Genomic DNA, 19,581 nt, shown 5'->3' with positions numbered 1-19,581 from the left:
TCCAATTCGAGGAGACCTCCCTCAATGGAGGACTTGTGATCTTGAATCCTCAGAAGAAAGCATCTAATCAGAAACTCATGAGAAAGCTTCTGTGCCTCTGTCTTTTGCAGTAAGCCAGAGTCAGTCTCTGCCATCTGTGAGTTATGCCTTCATACCAAATCTCCTTTGTTTGAAGGAATGGCCCCCTCAAGAGGAAATGTCATCTGTCTCCTTTGAAAACTGGCCTCACAGAGATTCTAAAAGCCTGCTACGTGATCCAATTTTGCACCATCAAAGGCAGTAACCCCTGATATTAAGCATCCTCTCTATGTAGCCTGGTTCTTTTAACAGCCAAGGTTGTAAAAGAAAGGAAGAAATCTTCGAGAAGAATCCTGACTAAGATGAAGAAGCATCATTGCTTGCACCTTCAGAACTCCATTCAGGGAGTATACAGGCTTCAAGCAAATACACACAGCTACCCGGTAGTGCTGCCTGTGTTGAGGGAATGGTGCTGGAACATAGGCTAGTTCATGACAACTCCAAACTGGGGGAGCTTCTATCATGCCCAGAGCCAGAAGAAAGACCGGGGACTAGTGGAGCTCCAACCCCAGACAGGAGTGGATTCACAGTTGTTGCTGAATATCATTTTGGATATCCGGGTTAGACCTAAACTTGTCAAGCAGCCACATGTTTCCCTGGCGACTCTTTTGAGGTTATGGCCTCTGTGGACAAGTTAGTCTCTTCTTTAGACATCCATTCTAAGATGTTGAATCAAGATTCTAGGTTACATTAATACAAGAGGAAGATTACAAAATTGAAGTCTTATATTAAACGAGTGGAAACAGTACAATTTGATAATATTAACGATTTAACTGTATCTTCACACAGAATTGAGAACTTGGAGAATTTTTCAAAAGATATGAATCTGTATGTACTTAATTTTCCTAAAACCCAACTTCTTTCACCATTTGAACTATTTAAGTTATTTATTTTATTTAGAAACTTTTATATACCGGTATTAATGGGGACATCATACCGGTTTACATTTGAACTAAAGGCTTGAAAATACATATTAACAGGGAAAGTGAACTGGGAGAGGGTTAACCAAGATCAGCGTGGAAGGATAGATTAAAGTAACAAGAACAATCGTAAATTAACAATAAAATTAGCTCCTTAATGTAAGGAATATGCGGTCAGTGAGGTGGTGCAGGGATAGTGTGGAGGGGGTATTTTATTCTGGATAGGCTTGTTTGAACAGTAGTGTTTTTAGTTTCTTTTTAAATTTTATCACACATGGTTCAAGGCGTATGTGAACTGGGAGGGAGTTCCAGAGAGTGGGGCCTGCGATAGAGAGGGCACGTTCGCGAGTGGAGGTGAGATGGGCTGTTTTCAGTGAGGGTACATGTAGGGTGCCTTTGTTGGTGGATCTGGTGGGTCGAGTGAACTGGGGGGGCATTGAAGGGGATGTCGAGCCAATTGGAGTGGTGGGCGTGGATGGATTTATGTACTATGGTCAGGGTTTTGTAGTGGATACGGGAGAGAATGGGGAGCCAATGTAGGTCTTTGAGGATAGGGGTAATGTTTTCGTGTTTGCGAGTGTTTGTGATAAGTCTTGCTGTGGCGTTTTGTAACATTTGGAGGGGTTTTATAGTAGACAGGGGGAGCCCTAAGAGGAGTGCGTTGCAGTAATCTAATTTGGAGGTTATGGTGGCTTGAATCACTGTACGGAAATCCTGGGTGTATAGTAGGGGTCTTAGTTTTTTTAAGTACGTTGAGCTTGAAAAAAACCTGCTTTTAAGATGGAGTTGATGTGCGGTTTCATACTTAGTTGGTGGTCGAGGAAAACTCTGAGGTCCCTGATGGACGGTTGCGTTGTGATAAGGTTAAGCTTAGGGTCGTTAGATTGGGGGGAGGTAGGGGAGGATTGTGAGGAGATGAGTAGGAGTTCAGTTTTATTAGTGTTAAGGGCAAGGTGTAGGTTGGTGAGCAGGGAATTGATGGCTGCTAGACAGTTTTCCCAGTGCTTTAGGGCATCGGAGATGGAGGTGTGAATGGGGATAATGATCTGAACATCATCAGCGTAGAGATAGAACTTGCGGCACTCCTTGCTGTATGGTGTGAGAGGAGGAAAGGTTGTTTCCTATTTTAACAGAGAACTTTCTGTTAGATAGATAAGATTTGAACCAAGCAAGGGCTAGGCCAGAAATGCCAATGCTTTCTAGTCGCGTTAGGAGGTGATAATGGCTGATGGTGTCAAATGCGGCCGAGATATCGAGGAGGGCAAGTAGGTAACTGTGGCCTTGGCCTAGACCTCTGAGGAGGTGGTCAGATCAGGAGAGGAGTTGTTGAAGTGTTTCCAGAAACCGAATTGGGAACCATGGAGGATCTCATGATTTTTGAGATAGTCCATGAGTTGGGAGTTAACAACTTTCGCCATCAGTTTGGAGATAAGTGGGAGGTTGGATATAGGGCGGAAGTTGGAGGAGTCTTTTGGGTCTGAGGAGGGTTTCTTTAGGAGGGGTTTGACTACCGCATGCTTGAGTGAGTCAGGGACCATCCCATGGGCGAAGGAGCAGTTGATAACATCTGCTAAGGCTCCAGCTATGGTGTCGGGGATGGCCGGCTTGAGTTTTCGAAGGATATTACCAATCTCTTTCGCAGAGGTGAAGTCAAGTGTGGCCATTACGGGTTGGGAGGATGTGAGGAAGGTGGGTAGGTCGGGGGGGGGGGGGGGGGGGGGGGGGGGGGGGGGGACGGACATTTATTGGAAGGGGGAAATCTGGAAAGGATGTTAGAGATTTTACTTTGGAAGTAGTTAGCCAGTTCTTCACATTTGGCTGCTGCCTCAGTATCTGGTATGGTGGGGAGGGGAGAAGTGGTGAGACTTGTGACGTATGAGAAAAGCACTTTTGGGTTAAATCTGTAGTCATGGATTCTTTTTACGTAAGAGTCTCGCTTGTGTTTGAGGGTGGATAGTCTGTAGCTGTGTAGGGCTGTTTTGTAGCTTGCGGAGTGTTGCGGGGTTGGGTCCTTGTGCCATTTCTCTCTTTTTGTCTGAGGTTGTTTTTTAGGGTTTTTAACTCTGAAGAGTACCAGGGCTTTGAGGGTTTCGAGGAGGTGTTTATGACTCGTTTGGAGAGAGGGCAAAGCTTGTTGGCGATGTCTTCAGTGAGGCTGTTCCAGGATGTTACAGCTGTGTCAGAGTCTGGGCAGACTAGCCTAGGTAGGGATGATAAGGCGTCTGCTAGTTCGTCATTCGGGCAGGTTTTTCTGTATATTATGGTGGTGCCATGGGTGTTACTTGGAGGGGGGGGGGGAGGGTTTGGTGGAGAGCAGGCTTTCTATGAGGTAATGGTCGGACCATGGCACTGGAGTGCAAGTGGGTGTGTTAGAGGTGAGGATGTCAGAGTTGGTAAACATCAGGTCCAGAGTGTGTCCGGCTTTGTGTGTAGGAGATGCTATGATTTGCCGGAAGCCTATGGCAAGGAGGGATTGAATGAAGGACTCGCATCACGCAGAGAGGGGAAGGGAATCAACATGGAGATTGAAATCTCCGAGAATAATGGAGGGGATATCAGTTTTTATCCATTCGGCAATAAATTCAATTAGGGGGGAGGGGTTAGATTCAAGGGAGGCGGGGGGAGCGTAAACTAGACAGATTTGCAGAGCAGCTGCTCTAAATATGTCTATTTCAAGGTTGGGTGGGGTGGCTATGCGGACGGTTTTGAGGTTTAGGTATTTCTTGGCCGCCAGTAGGAGTCGTCCTCCTCTTTTTTTGGGTCGGTGGATTGGGAAGATGTCATAGAAGGTCATGGGGAGTTGATTAATGAGGACGGTGTCTGAGTCCTTGAACCATGTTGCCGTGACAGCACAGCAAAGACTTTTTGGAGATTCCTGATGAAGCTTCTAATTGCTAAGCTTTATCATCATCCGATTCCTAAGAAAACAATGGATATGGAGGTTTCTCAGAGTTTGTCTAACCTTTCTAATTTTCAAGAAAATTAGAAAAAGACAACATTACATCTAGAGTTATGATTTTGGTTTCATTTCCCTTTTTACAAGACAGAAATCACATTGTACATCTGTTTCTCTGCCACAGAGGTGTTTTGTTCAAGGACCAGAAGCTCTGGATCTATCCAGGGCAATGCAGGATTGCAAAAAAATTTTAATATGAAATCTGACATTTTGGCTTTAGGTGCTACCTGCGATTTAAGATATCCTTGTAAATGTTTGATATTTTTGAATGGTGTTAAATTTTTTTTTTTATCCTACTCAGTTGCGGGGAAATTTGGATGCTGCCCAAATATTTTGGGAGCCTATGGGAATCTGTTCAGGTATTCATGTTTCCTTAGATATTTTGTTTCGATTGTACATTAGTGCCTAGCCTCAGGCCTATCATCATCTTCCCCCATTCAGTGGTCTCTATGGTGCATTAAAATTGCCTGTTATTTTCTTTGATATGTATTCCATTTTCCCTCTATGTGCACTTTTTCTGTCAAATATATTTGTATTTGATATTTATTTTGAAATTAAAATATAAGTTAAAAAAAACAAACTTATCATTGAAACTCATCATAGCTGTGCAGTTAATTACCGAGTCCATCTGATTACCTGAAGCTGGATCAAAAGGGTTAACAGCTGTCTAGTAGCACAAGCAAGGACAAAACGTGTGTGCAGAAACCGCACACTGAGCAGGGCCTGTTTCAAGTGCTCCATAGCACTACCTTCCCCTGTAGAGACCCAAGCTTTGAACTAGGGAAGACACCTAGTTTTGCTTGTTGTAAGGTGCCATTTTTATGCACCCACTCTACTTTGGAAATAAGGCCAAAGACTGTTGCCATAGGAGACCTGCATGTAGCTCCTGCTGCCTGCCTCACCATGGAAGCAATACCCATCCACACGAGACAGAAATACTGAAGAGTTGAAGACAGCACCAGAATTTTATAGGCAGGGCCAGGGGGAGTGAGTTCAGTTTTAATCTTTTTTTCTCTGTTTCCATCTGTTGGCAGGAGGTCATAATTGCCTGGAGTGGTCTAGCATAGAATATAGGGAAAGGGCCATTTCTGCAAGAAACCAAAGCAGAAGTTCCTTTGAAAATTACCTTCTCATTGCAAGGGACCCTAGACATTCCAAAACCTTGACATTTTCTTATAAAAATCTCCTCTGAACAATTATTTTTTGGTTAATTTTATTTTTGTTAAACTCATGAAACTCCCTTTCCACTATTACAATGTCAGTGATTAAGTAACTTTAGCAATATCATCACATAAGCATTAAAATGCAAGTGATTTTAAACAGCATGTGTCACCTTCTGTAGTTTCTGCACGGTAACATATTCAATAACCTTTGACAGTTAGAATTTTCAATGCTGCTAGCATTTGACTGGACTAATATCATTAAAAGTCATTTTAATTAAAAAAAAAAAAAAAAAAAAGTGACCAATGAGTGAGAATGGAAAACAGCATCTTATTTTAAAGATAGTTCAGCATAACATTCATTGTGTAGTCACTTGCAAATGTTTTTGAACTGCATGAATTTAATCTTTTTGTTATTAACATTCAATTTTATCTTCCAAATAGAATGTTTGTTTTGGCATAAAAAACTTTACATAATGAAAAACCAGTGTTATGGGAATTTGTTTTGTATTAATGTTCTGCATTCAGTCACTGACATACCTGCATCCTTGCTTGAATCAAAAAAATTAGACCAACAGCCTTCCAGAACAAACAGCATGCTTAGAAAACATACTATATACACTCACCAGGCAGCATATCAACCTAATCAACGTGGTTTCCTAGGCTTAGGCAGTAGTTTTGAATCCCAACCCAAACAAAAGTGACAAAGTCTTAGGAATAATTATGGAAGGGGACATCGAAGGGAAAGGACACAGGAAGAGGCCAGGGAGAGGTGCTGACACTCTGGCATGTGCCAGCCTTCCTCCCTGGGTTGAGGAAAAGCAGTGCAGAAAGGAAGCGTAATTGCAGAAAGACTAAATGAATTCTTTGCTTCCATGTTTACTAATGAGGATGTTGGGGAGATACCGGTTCCGGAAATGGTTTTCAGACAAACTGAACCTAATCACTGTGAACCTGGAAGATGTAGTAGACCAGATTGACAAACTAAAGAGTAGCAAATCACCTGGACCGGATGGTATGCATCCTAGGGTACCTAAGGAACTCAAAAATGAAATTTCTGATCTATTAGTTAAAATTTGTAACCTATCATTAAAATCATCCATTATACCTGAACACTGGAGAGTGGCCAATATAACCCCAATATTTATAAAGGGCTCCAGGGGCAATCCGGGAAGCTATAGACCAGTGAGCCTGACTTCAGTGTTGGGAAAATTAGTGGAAACTATTCTAAAGATCAAAATCATAGAGCATATAGAAAGACATGGTTTAATGGAACAAAGTCAACATGGATTTACCCAAGGGAAGTCATGCCTAACAAATCTGCTTCATTTTTTTATTAAGGGTTAATAAACATGGGGATAAAAATTGAAACGGTAGATATACTGTATTTGGATTTTCAGAAGGCATTTGACGAAGTCCCTCATGAGAGATTTCTAAGAAAACTAAAAAGTCATGGGATAGGAGGCGATGTCCTTTCGTGGATTACAAACTTGTTAAAAGAAAGGAAACAGAGTAGGATTAAATGGTCAATTTTCTCAGTGGAAAAGGATAAACAGTGGAGTGTCTCAGGAACCTATTCTTGGACCGGTGCTTTTCAATATATTTATAAATGATCTAGAAAGGAATATGACGAGTGAGGTTATCAAATTTGAGGATGAAACAAAATTATTCAGAGTAGTTAAATCACAAGCGGATTGTGATACATTACAGGGGGGCTTTACGAGACTGGAAGATTGAAAATCCAAATGTCAGATGAAATTTAATGTGGACAAGTGCAAGGTGTTGCATATAGGGAAAAATAACCCTTGCTGTAGTTACACAATGTTAGGTTCCATATTAGGAGCTACCACCCAGGAAAGAGATCTAGACATCATAATGGATAATACTCAGAAATCGTTGACTCAGTGTGCTGCAGCAGTCAAAAAAGCAAACAACGTTAGGAATTATTAAGAAGAGAATGGTTAATAAATGGAAAATATCATAATGCCTCTGTACCAGCTCCATGGTGAGACCGCACCTTGAATACTGTTTACAATTCTGGTCGCCGCATCTCAAAAAAGATATAGTTGCGATGGAGAATGTACAGAGAAGGGCAACCAAAATGATAAAGGGGATGGAACATCTCCACTATGAGGAAACGCTGAAGAGGTTAGGGCTGTTCAGCTTGGAGAAGACACAGCTGAGGGGGGATATGATAGAGGTCTTTAAAATCATGAGAGGTCTTGAACGAGTAGATATGAATTTGTTATTTACATTTTCAGATAATAGAAGGACTAGGGGGCACTCCATGAAGTTAGCAAGTAGCACATTTAAGACTAATCGGAGAAAATTCTTTCACTCAATGCACAATTAAGCTCTTTAATTTCTTGCCAGAGGATGTGATTAGTGCAGCTGGGTTTAAAAAAGGTTTGGATAAGTTCTTGGAGGAGAACTCCATTAACTGCTATTAATCAAGCTGACTTAGGGAATGGCCTCTGCTATTACTAGCATCAGTAGCATGGGATCTTCTTAGTGTTTGGGTATTTGCCAGGTTTGGCTTCTTTTGGAAACAGGATGCTGGGCTTGCTTGGACTCTTGGTCTGAACCACCATGGCAATTTCTTATGTTCTTAATAAAAAAGAAAAGAAAAAGTTACCAAGTCAGGGGTATGCACAAAATTTCTCTCTACTTCTCCCTTTTAGCAATGTGGGACTGTCTCAAACACCCCTCCTTCCTCCCTCCCCCAGGTCCACCCCACCAGTTTATATCAGTAAGCATTACTTAATACTAAGTTTTATACATTATAAATGATTAATATACATATTGTTACTTTTTTGTAATATATATATATCATATAACTGCATGTAAAAATTAGAGGAGCATGTAGGGATCCGCAAAACATTTGGAGATTGAAAAAGGGTCCACACTCCCAAAAAGGTTGGGAACCATGTGGACTAGATGATACTTTTGGAAACTGATAGCATAAACAACCATTACCGATTAATCCGATCCATACCCCTACACAATTTTATAAGCCTCTCAGTTGTCTTCTCCAAGCCGAAGAGAGGTCTAACCTATTTAGCTGTTATTTATAAGGGAGCCCCATCCATCACTGGAACAATTTTTGTTGCCCTTTTCTGTAATTTTCCTAGTTCATCTATCTTTTTTGAGGCACAGTGACCAGAATTGCACACAATACTCAAGATGTGTCCACACTATGGATCAATTCAGAGGAGTAATTATATTCCCAGTACTGTTTTCTATTCCTGTCTGAGTAATTCCTAGTATTTTATTTCAGGGCCTCCCAAACCAGACCTGGGGACCCAGAGCCAGTTGGGATTTCAGGATATCCACAATGAATATACATGAGAGAAGTTTGGAATCCATGGAGCCTCAGTATATGCAAATTTATCTCATGCATATTCATTGTGAATATCCTGAAAACCCAACTAGCTGTAGGATCCCCAGGACAAGTTTGGGAAGTCCTATTCTATTTACTTTTTTGGCCACCACTGCACACTGGGCTAAGGATTTCAAAGTTCTGACCACAATGACTCCAAGATCCTTTCCTGGGTAGCAAAACTATTATGGAACCCAGCCTCATATACCTATGGTTTGGATTATTCTTCCATATATGCATGACTTTGCACTTGTCTGCGTTAAATTTAATTTGCCAATTAGACACCCAATCCCTCAGTCTATCATGGTACTCTTTTATTTATTTATATTTTTCTATACCGGCATTCACGGAGTTCGTATCATGTCGGTTTACATAAAACAAGGGGTGAGAAATACATTATAACGTAAATAACTAATAACATAAGAGTATACATTAAAAAGTAAAACAAGTGCATGGAAGAAAAAAGTTACAATAAAACGGGGGTCATTCTAACTGGGATTAGAGTTAGAGGAAAGATAAACAGTTTAACGAGAAGTTAAACTGTTTATCTTTCTCTTGAAATATATCACAACTGGCTCGTGATAATCTGTAAACCGATCCGATATGGTAATTTACTATGAAGGTCGGTATAAAAAACTGTTAAATAAATAAATAACTGTGTGTCATCTGTGAATTTAATCACCTCACCCATCACTTCCTTTCCCAGATCTTCGCCCAATACCTTATAGACAAAACAGCCAAGCTTAACTCAAAGGACCCACCAATCAACCTGGAACATCCCTCAAGGCATCAACATGGTCACAGTTTGAGACCGTAGCCTCCACTGAGGTGGAAAACATTGTGCGAAAGATCAACCCAGCTGCATACCCGCTCGACCCCATCCCAACAAAAACCCTCAAGCTAATTCCAAACTGCCTAGCCAGACCCATTGCTGACATCACTAATCTCTCCCTCGAGCAAGGAGTACTCCCGGATTCCCTTAAATGTGCTGTAGTCAAGCCTATCCTAAAAAAAAAAAAACCCAACTCGACCAGACCATCCCATTCAACTACCAACCCATCTCGAATCTACTGTTCCTGGCCAAGATCATCGAGAAGACAGTCAACCACCAACTCTCAGAATTCCTGGAAAACCACAACATACTGCCCCCGCTAACACGGCTTCAAAAAATTTCACAGCACCGAATCATTACTACTCACCCTCACAGACACCATACTACGAGGATTTGACAAAGGCACATCCTTCCTCCTAATCCTACTGGATATCTCCGCCGCATTTGACACAGTCAGCCATAAGATTCTAATCCACAGACTAAGAGAAATAGGCATCACCGGCACCATTCTCAAATGGTTTCAATCATTCCTCACCAACAGATTTTTAAAGTAGCCCAAGAAAATACAACATCAAAAAGAATCCCCCTCTCACAGGGAGTCCCACAAGGCTCATCCCTATCCCCCACCCTCTTCAACGTCTATATGTTGCCACTATGTAAATACTTAGACAAAACAGGGCTCACATACTTTCTTTACGCAGATGATATACAGATCTTGCTCCCCAGAGACAACATCAACAACACCCTAAACCGATGGGAAGCACACCGGACAGAAATAACCTCCATCTTCTCAGAAATGGCACTAACGCTCAACCAAAGCAAGACTGAAATTCTTCACCTCTCCAGAAAAACCTCAACACCCATCTCTGACCCTACAACCCTATCTAATTACAACATGCTATCGACGGTTGGAGACCTCGGCGTAATCCTGGACCAGGAACTGAACTTCAAATCTCATATCAAGACACTGATAAAAGAAGGATTCTACAAACTCCAAATTCTAAAGAAACTCCAACCTCTACTACATCCTCCAGACTACCGGACGGTACTGCAATCCCTCCTTTTCGCCAAGTTAGACTATTGCAACGCCCGCCTAACTAGCCTTCCCGCATCCACCCTCAAGCCCCTCCAGCTTCTACAAAATGCTGCCGCTCGATCACTAACGAATAAAAAAAAAAAAAATCAGATCACATCACGCCCGCACTTAAACAACTCCACTGGCTGCCCGTCCCGTTCAGATCTCAATACAAAACACTCATGCTCATACACAAAGCAATCCACAATAACAAAGCCAGCTGGCTACAAGGACCTCTGACCCCTCACACCCCACCAGAAATCTCCGCTCAACCAACACAGGCCTACTCCCCATTTCCCCCACCAAGGAAGTGCATAGTCTCCACTAGAGAACACGCTGCATCTGTAGCCAGCCCTCACCTCTGGAACAACCTTCCTCCCGCTCTCAGAACTGACCCACCTACACCCACCTTCCGAAAGAACCTCAAAACCTGGCTCTTCCGGAAAGCATTCATACTAGATAAATAATCCCGCACAGCCCCCACCACACCCCCCCCCCCCCCGTCCCCCCTCCTGCCCCCCAGTCCCATTCCTGCCACTGTACATAGTTAATTTAATTTAACTTATTTAACTCTTGATATACTCTAAGAAGTTATTCTAATAAGTCTGTTATATTGTAATAATATCTTATAAAACAGTTTATGTACTTGGTTAGCTAGTTACTCAGTTAAGCTGTTATACTGTATCATGTCATTATAAGGCCAGCCTTAGACATCCTGTTATATGTAAACCGATGTGATACGTCAAAATCGAATGTCGGTATAGAAAAATAAATAAATTTTAAAAAAATACAGGTCTCACTACACGTCCCTGGGGCAGGCCACTATTTACCTTTCTCCATTGAGAGAAATGACCATTCAGTCCTACTTGAACTCCTATCCTTTAGCCAGTTACCAATCCACATTAGAATATTGCCTCCTATATCATGACTTTTTAATTTCCTAATGAATCTCTCATGAGCCACTCTGCCAAATACCATCTAAAAATCTATACGCTTTGACAGACTCACCCTTGTATGTGTGTTTGGAACCCATGTTGGCTCTGCCCTTTTAGTCTACCTATCCAGATGGCTAGTAATTTTGATCTTCAGAACAGTTTCTACTGACGTCAAGGTCACCATTTTGTAGTTTGACAGATCACCCGGAGCCCTTTTTAAGTATGGGCATTACACTGGCCACCCTCCACTGCTCATAAGAACATAAGAAATTGCCATGCTGGGTCAGACCAAGGGTCCATCAAGCCCAGCATCCTCTTTCCAACAGAGGCCAAAGCAGGCCACAAGAACCTGGCAATTACCCAAACACCAAGAAGATCCCATGCTACTAATGCAATTAATAGCAGTGGCTATTCCCTAAGTAAACTTGATTAATAGCAGTTAAATGGACTTCTCCAAGAACTTATCCAAACCATTTTTTAACCCAGCTGCACTAACTGCACTAACCACATCCTCTGGCAACAAATTCCAGAGCTTAATTGTGCATTGAGTGAAAAAGAATTTTCTCCAATTAGTCTTAAATGTGCTACTTGCTAACTTCATGGAATGGCCCCTAGTCCTTCTATAATCCGAAAGAATAAATAACCGATTCACATCTACTCGTTCAAGACCTCTATCATATTACCCCTCAGCCATCTCTTCTCAAAGCTGACAGCCCTAACTTCTTAGTCTTTCCTCATAGGTGAGGAAAGGCTTCTTAATAAAGCCAGTGGCGCCCAATATAATTGGTACAATTTCTGTATCTTTCTGCCACACTTTCATGGTCTCCAATTGCATTATTTGATACTAGAAGATCTTCTCTCTCTCCCTCCATACAGTCCACAGAATACTTTCTTGCTACTGATACTTCTCTCAGTAATATTTATTTATTTAACGCTTTTCTATACCAACCTTCATGGCTGGATGACCATATCAGATCGGTTTACATCGAACAGGGGAATAGTAACAAAAAACAGTAAAAATAGTAAAAAACCGGAAGAATAAAGTTACATTTAACAAGGTTGGTAAACTTGGAGCTAAATACTGTTGGAAGGAAAAGGCATAGGAATGCAGTAAACCAGAAGTGAAAACAATATGATAAAGGGTCTTATTAAGTACTGGAGGAGGTACAGTGATTCATAGTTCAAGATGATGTTCGGTAATGCCATTCAGGTGCTTTTCTCCTTTACCACAATATCCAATTTTCTTGCATCGAGCTTTTTATATGTAGGAATGGGAATGACCCAGGTGATTATAACTTCTTCATTGTCTACAGTTCTCTCTGGGTCATGATCCCAGTGCTTTTCTAGTACAATGATGTTATATGGTTTGCACAGTTTATAGTGGATGAGCCAAGCCACCTTTATTATTCCTTTCTGACCTTAACACTTAACATCCAGTGATGAGATGAGTAAACATTTCTAGCTGTTTAACAGAATCTGCATTTATCCGTTTTACCATTTTTTTCTATATTGCTATGAACCAATCAATCTCTCATCTTTAGGTTTAAGCTTAGCCATTCCCGAGTCAGGTTTCCCTCCACATAGGGTTTCTGAAGTAACTTTTTCCCCCGATTGTATTTGTGCTTGATTTGAATAAGAAGTTATAGATTACTATTAATAAGTTTGCAATTTCATTTTTTAGTTCTTTCAAAACTCTAGGGTATATGACATCCAGTCCTGGAAATTTGCTACTCTTTAGCTTATTGATCTGCTCTACTACAATCTTCTAGTTCAATGTGATTTGATTCAGTACGTCTGAATCATCACCCTCAAAGAATGTTACTGGCACAGGTATCTCCAACACCCTTCTGAGTAAAGATCAAGACAAAAAATGTACTTAGTTTTTCTACTATGGCCATACCTTCCCTGAATGCCCATTTAACCCCTTGGTCATCTACTGGTCCAACCAACTCCTTCACAGGCTTCTTACTTTGAATATTTTTAAACATTTTCCTTTGAGTTTTTACCTCTCTGGAAAGTTGCTTTTCAAATTCTTTTTTTGCCTTCCTTATTAATTTTTTACATCTAACTTATCAGTGCTTATGCTCTTTTTCATTTTCTTCATTTGGATCCACCTTCCAGTTTTTGAAAGACATCCTTTGGCTTTAATAGCCTTTTTTACCTCACCATTTACCTATGCTGGGAGTCATTTGGTCTTCTTCCTACCTTTTCTAATGCATGAACACATCTAGTCAGGATGGTATACCTTCCAAGATGGTATTTTCAAACAGCGCCCACACTGCATGCAAACTTAACTTTGCAACTGTTCCTTTGAATTGTATTCTGATTTCCTCATTATCTCTAAATTTAACATTAAATACTACAGCAGTAGTTTTCCTTATTGTTAATTTCTTTATGTTATGATCATTATTGCCATGCAATCCCACTACCATCAATTCTTGCACCAGATTATGCATTGCAGTAAGGATTAGATCTACAGTAGTTCCTTCTCTCATCTGTTCTAGGACCAACTAACTCCGTGAAGCAGTCATTAAAGGAATCTAGAAACTCTGCCTCCCTAACATGTCTCAATGAGACATTTACCCAATTGAATATTGATATAACTGAAATCACTCATTGTGTTTCCTAAACTGTTAGTGAAATGCTAATAAATTAAAGAAGCTAATCTGCCTGTTCATCCTGGGCAGGTAGATGCTGATATACCACCATTGCTATACTCTTCTCCATCACATGTGTAATTTCTATCCAGAGTTCTCCAGTGCGTTTTGTCTCCTAGAAGACTTTTATCCTGTTTGACTCAATACCATCCCGCCACCAGTTTGATCTGGCCAGTTATTTTGAAATAAAGCTTGTACTGAGATCTCTGTGTTCCACTGGTTATTGTTCTTTCACCAGGTCTCCGAGATGCCTATTATATCTGCATAGTCATTCAGTGCCATGCATTCCTACTCTTCAATCTTATTTTTTACACTTCTGGCATTTGCAGATTACAATTACAAAAACATATGTTGAATTGTATTTCACAACCTGCCTAGCAGTTGAAAAGGGTAGTTTGGAATCATTTTTCTATATACCGTATTCTTTATTTAAAAGCATCTAGATTCTTCTGCCTCTATCTTAACCTCTCTATTGGGATATTCTAAGTTTCTCATTATGCTAGTAGTCTTTGAAACTAATTCATGCACACCTGAGCTAGTGTCTGCTTTCCCCCATAATTAGTTTTAAAAAGCCAGCAGTTGGGTTCCACCCTGGTTAAGGTGACGTTCATCCTTTTGAAATAGGTTCCCCTCTTTCCCAAAACATTGTCCAGGTCCTTAAAAAAAATCAAAAACCCTCTTCCCTACACCATTGCTTCATTCACACATTGAAATTCCAAAATCCTGCCTGCCTTTGACACCTAAGCGTTTGCATTCTATCCCACGATTCTGTAATTTCCAGAGGAATCTCTAATGTGGGACCTTGTCAATTGCTTTCTGAAAATCAAGTACAATATAAATCAACCTTATCCAAAATGTTTTATTTACACCTTCAAAGAATGTTAACAGATTGGTAAGGCATGGATTCCTTTTGCTAAAACCATATTGGCTTAACAGTTTCTAGCATTCTTCATCCTTTTTGGGTCTCACGCAGATGTCTCTTTTTTGTTTTGTGTTAATTTTCATTTCATATTTGCAGTCAATACTGGGGATAAGAAATGTGTACCTTTAATAATGGCCATGCACCATTTAAAAAAAAAAAACTTCATTCCCACAGTGCATTCTTTAACTACTGGTGATGAAATGTACTTTACAAGTATAAGCATGCAGTTTTGTAAAGATAAAGTACAGTAGCATCAAAATTTACTCAGATTCATTATGGCAGGGAAGGAAGTAGAAGCTTTTTATAAACCTTGAACACTAACCACCTCTAGAATGTGGAAAAAAAATCAGAACAAAAAAGTGATCTTTATGACCAACTGGATTATTTTAAAAAATAATTAGTTTTGCTGCTTTAAAATAACAATACATTAAATGTTCAGCATTATGCATGGGTTGCCATCTTCAGGTTTGCTCAATTACCATGATTTTGAGTCACTTAAGCAAACCATATTGAGAAATTCTTAATGGAAAACTGAACTTTTTGTGTACCGAGCGCTAATATTGCCACCAAGTCTCTATTTTGAATTTAACCTACTTCTCTAAAAGCCCCTTGAACAGCACCACAAATTACTTCCTATAAAACTAAATAAGATGGGCCTAGGTATACAGATCATGGTGAATATAGGTCATACAGATCCACAAAGGTAGGTAATTTGTTACTCCCTTACTAATATAACTGCATGAAGGGTTAGAAGGACTGCTTAATGCACAAAGATATACAGAAATATTTAGTTATTTTATATACTGTCGTTCCATATCAAAATCAAATGGTGTGCAAAAATAACAAACATTCATAATTTGTGAACTTAGGCATGTAGAGTGAAATGCTCCAATACAAATTAATCTTACTAAAAACATACAAATGATAAAGGAAACTAATATAGCTAATACATCATAGCAATCAGCACATTGTAAGTCATATTTCATTTTATCTGCCCTACATTCTTCCAGTCCAAGGAACTTTCATTGTTTTAGTATTGAAATTCCTTCCCTCTTTAGTACTGCTTGACATGCACATTTCTGAATAACTGAACAGAAAGAGGGTGGTTTTCACATCTGCTTAATATACATCCATTTTATGGGACGTTTAGTAGTATGCTGAAAATTTGAGAATGGATAAATAGACAGGGGTATGTCTTTAATTTTTCATTTGACCTTCAAATTCTTAAATAAAATACTGCCACTCAAGTTTGTATTCAGATTTTGTCCTCAGCCTACAATAAGGATAGCCAACTCAGGCACTATTTTTTTCAGAATATCCACAACAATTATGCATTATATATATGTTCTTGCTTATGACTAATTTACATGTTTCATTACCCTGTAAAATGAGACTCATTTGCATCAAGTGAATAGATTTTGCTATCCTTGCTTACACTTCATCTTCCACAGTAGAACTCTGCTACAAAAGCTTCAACTAAGTACCATCATTACCATGGCAAAAGCAAATTCCATCAGAACCACCAGATAATGGTTTTACCATCTTCTCTGAACATGGGTCCCCATGTTCTCAAACAAGATCAACTAGTTTTCAGCGATTCTATATAGACGAGTTAACTATAAAATTTGCTTTAGAATCTGTTCACTACTTCACAACAGAATTAAAAAAAATATATCTTCACATAAGAAATTTACACTTTTAAATAAAAGGTAATAAGATGACTGCAAATGTGCCAAAATCTTCTGCAGAAACAAACTCGGATCCCTTTGGCAGTTTAGCCGTTTATTTATAATAATATGAGTGCCCAATGACTATCAAAGTAAGTTTGACATGTCAAATGGAACAAAACATTAACAATGTTAAAATGGTATTTAGCCGGGTAGGGGAGAAAAAAAGAAAAGAAACAGATTCTAGTACCAAAATCTGTGCCGAAGAGACTTTCATGAAACCCTTGACACGTGACCTCTAAAAATGAGTTACCAGAAGTGGCGTAGCCACAGGTGGGCCTCAGACTTGTGCCCCCTTGTATTTGGCTCACACCCCCCCCCCCCCCCCACCCAGTAATCCGGGCTTCTTTGCCACGAACATACAACATTCATCTTCTATCTTGTGTATAGGAATTTGACTACTCAGCGAAGTAACATTAGGTGCAACTGCAACTAAATATAACTAAAATCCTGTGACCATTTCCTGAAAATAAAAAAAAACCAAAACAGAAACTCAGTTAAAGGCTCGCATAGGATACAGCCACTTCCCTACAAATGAAAATGAACAGTCTGTACAAATCTTAGAACTTTCAGGTTACAACAGGGTTTAAGGACAGCACCCTAAAATTAAAAACAAACAAAAAAAAGGGATCCATGCACAATCGACTCATCCAGCCAAGCCAAACTTGTGATGCGGTCTGCACAGAAAAATACACACAGCTTTCTTTGTACCACAGAAGCACCGCAAGTAATGTCATAGCCAACACATTTCTGCAGAAATAGGATTCCAGGAGAACTTCAGAATCGCAGCACTGTCTGTCCCGTCCCCCCCTCCCAACCTCCCTTTTTCCAACACACCCAGCTTGGAGCCTCCAACCGCACTAATTGCCCCCTCGGTCCTCTCTTAAGCTAGGGCTTAACTCCCCCCCCCCCCCCCCCCCTTCAAAGAAGCGAAACGCGAGATTCCGAAGCTTAATCTCCCTCCCTGTAAAACAACAACAAAAACTTTACCCTCCTCCACACCCATCCTCCAAAAGCTCACAAAACCAGCGAGCACGGACAGGTACCGGGGGAGGAGGGTTGGCGCATTGCAACCTAACGAGCAGGCAGATAAATAGTCGGGAAGCGCGTTTCAGTGAGCCGAAAGTTTATAGTCAGTCTCGGAATATCCGAGTAAAGCCATGCGCCGGCCCGGAGAGGAGCGGGCAGACATGGAAAGAAGAACTCCATGTACTTACGTAACGCTTCAACTTTTTCTCCGGAGGAGACTTTCGAAGCCAGCCAGAGCAAACCACCTCCCCTCCGCCGCCACTCATGATCCCCGACTGCCTCGGCCACAGAAAGCTGTTGCGGCCCGGCCTCCCGTCCCAGCCTCGCTCCTTCCTTCCGCTGTTTTTTTGGGTTGGGGTTTTTTTTTGTTTTTTTGTCTTTTTCCCCCCCCAAACAAACCAAACCTGGCGCCCGCGGTCGGGGAAAAAAAAAAAAAAGAGAGAGAGGAGACAGCCGAGTGAGATATGGCTAAATGGTGAGTCGCACCCGCCCCTTTCTTTGCTGCTGTTCCTCTCTCACAGTCCTGGCTCGTTCCTCCTCCTTCCAAACAAACAGCAGCAGGGAGGAAGCCGAGGAGTTGTTCGGCTTCCGCGTCCGCAAGTCCCCCAAAACTAAAACGCGCCTGTCAAAAGCCAACCGGCGCGGGGAGAGAGATGTAGGAGCGGCGCGGGACTCCCCCTCGGTGCAAAGCTTTCTCCTTTAAACTACACACCCACACGGAGATAAATATCTAAAATCAAAAGCTCTGATTTTTTTTTTTTTCTAGAGTGAATCTCGGGTTTGCGTTCCTTTCCCTGCCTCCCTCCCCCCCTGCCGGGAGCCGAAGACGGGAGTCCGCCTCCCTCCTGCTCGTTCCTCCGCCCCTTCACTCTCTGTTGGCCGCTCATTGCACAAACGACCCTCTCTGTAGCTCTTTGTCATTTAAATACGTGACACCGGCTGGGAAAGTGTCACCGTGCTGAATTTTCTTTCCCGGTTTGGTCCCAGTAGTCGGAGCTCTGCTTGAGCCGCTCATTTTCTTTTTCTTTTTTTTTATTTTACCATATTTAGCGAGGGGTGGGGAGGGTCAACGTTCTGTTCTCGCGTGCCTCAGTTCAAACCCGAGCGCGAGGGGGCGCGCGCCGGCCACTGTGGATAGAGGAGATAAGCAAGAGAAACTTTACCGACGGTTCTTTCCCGCACTGGCGGAGAATCTGTGGAAAAGAAAAATAAAATATCACGAGCTCCTGGTTCCCCTGACTGAGTCATGTACTAAAAAAAACCTCTCTGTTTCGCCTATTTCCTAGGTTTCTAGCTCTCTCTTCAAGTGCCCCTCATGGCCTCGGTTGCCGTTGTTGTTAGTGAACGCTCTTCTCATTGCAGACGTTTCCACGCTCTGCTGGGGTGTCACATTCAGTCGGGACTGATCAGCCCAAGGCTTTTTTTTTTTTATTTTTTTTAATTAATCTGAAACTCATATAGTCTTCCAGTCAGATGGGACAGGACGGAATGAAAGTGGTGGAGTAAGAAGGCAAATCGCCGAGCAGGCTAGGGAATGCTGGGATCTGTAGGCCGAAAGAGGAAGGCTGCCGCTTTTCCTGCGAACGCCGACTCTCCCGGGGAACTACAAAGGCTAAAGTACCGCGGCTGAACCAGGAAAGGAAATATCCATGGAAATAAAAAAGGCAAAATTGAACAAAACAAATAATTACATCCAATTCCTGGAAATCTGCATAATAGAGATATTGATGTCTTTTTTTTTTTCACAGAGAGATTTCTAAGTAGACATATCACTTTTTACTGCCTGTCTCCCCCTCCCCCCAAGAGATGAATCTCAGGAATTTGAGCACTGTGTTGCTGGGCTGGATCTTTCATAGGCTTTTTCACCTATGAGACTTTCAGTTGTCCTGGCTGCTGTCTCCTATACTCTCC

The 19,581-nt window shown here is 41.2% G+C and overlaps 1 protein-coding gene across 3 annotated transcripts in view; it reads right to left on the bottom strand.

Annotated features, from left to right (window-relative positions):
* Nucleotides 1-19,037, bottom strand: part of GAB1 (GRB2 associated binding protein 1) — a 273,713-nt gene extending 254,676 nt beyond the window's left edge. Inside the window, exon 1 of one of the 3 annotated variants that reach the window (XM_029599172.1) lies at nt 18,834-19,037. Coding sequence is in view for 2 of the 3 variants with exons in the window: in XM_029598917.1 (XP_029454777.1) it covers nt 17,859-17,936 (78 nt within the window). In the remaining variant the exon portion in view is untranslated. Of the gene's footprint in view, nt 1-17,858; nt 18,761-18,833 lie in introns of those variants that run through there. The other 2 variants (XM_029598917.1, XM_029598996.1) reach the window with 2 other exon arrangements.
* Nucleotides 19,038-19,581: the final 544 nt, after the last annotated feature.

Source organism: Rhinatrema bivittatum, chromosome 1 (genome assembly GCF_901001135.1).
Source record: "Rhinatrema bivittatum chromosome 1, aRhiBiv1.1, whole genome shotgun sequence".
In the NCBI taxonomy this organism is placed as follows: Eukaryota; Metazoa; Chordata; class Amphibia; order Gymnophiona; family Rhinatrematidae; genus Rhinatrema; species Rhinatrema bivittatum.
This window is presented reverse-complemented; position numbering and strand designations above follow the sequence as displayed.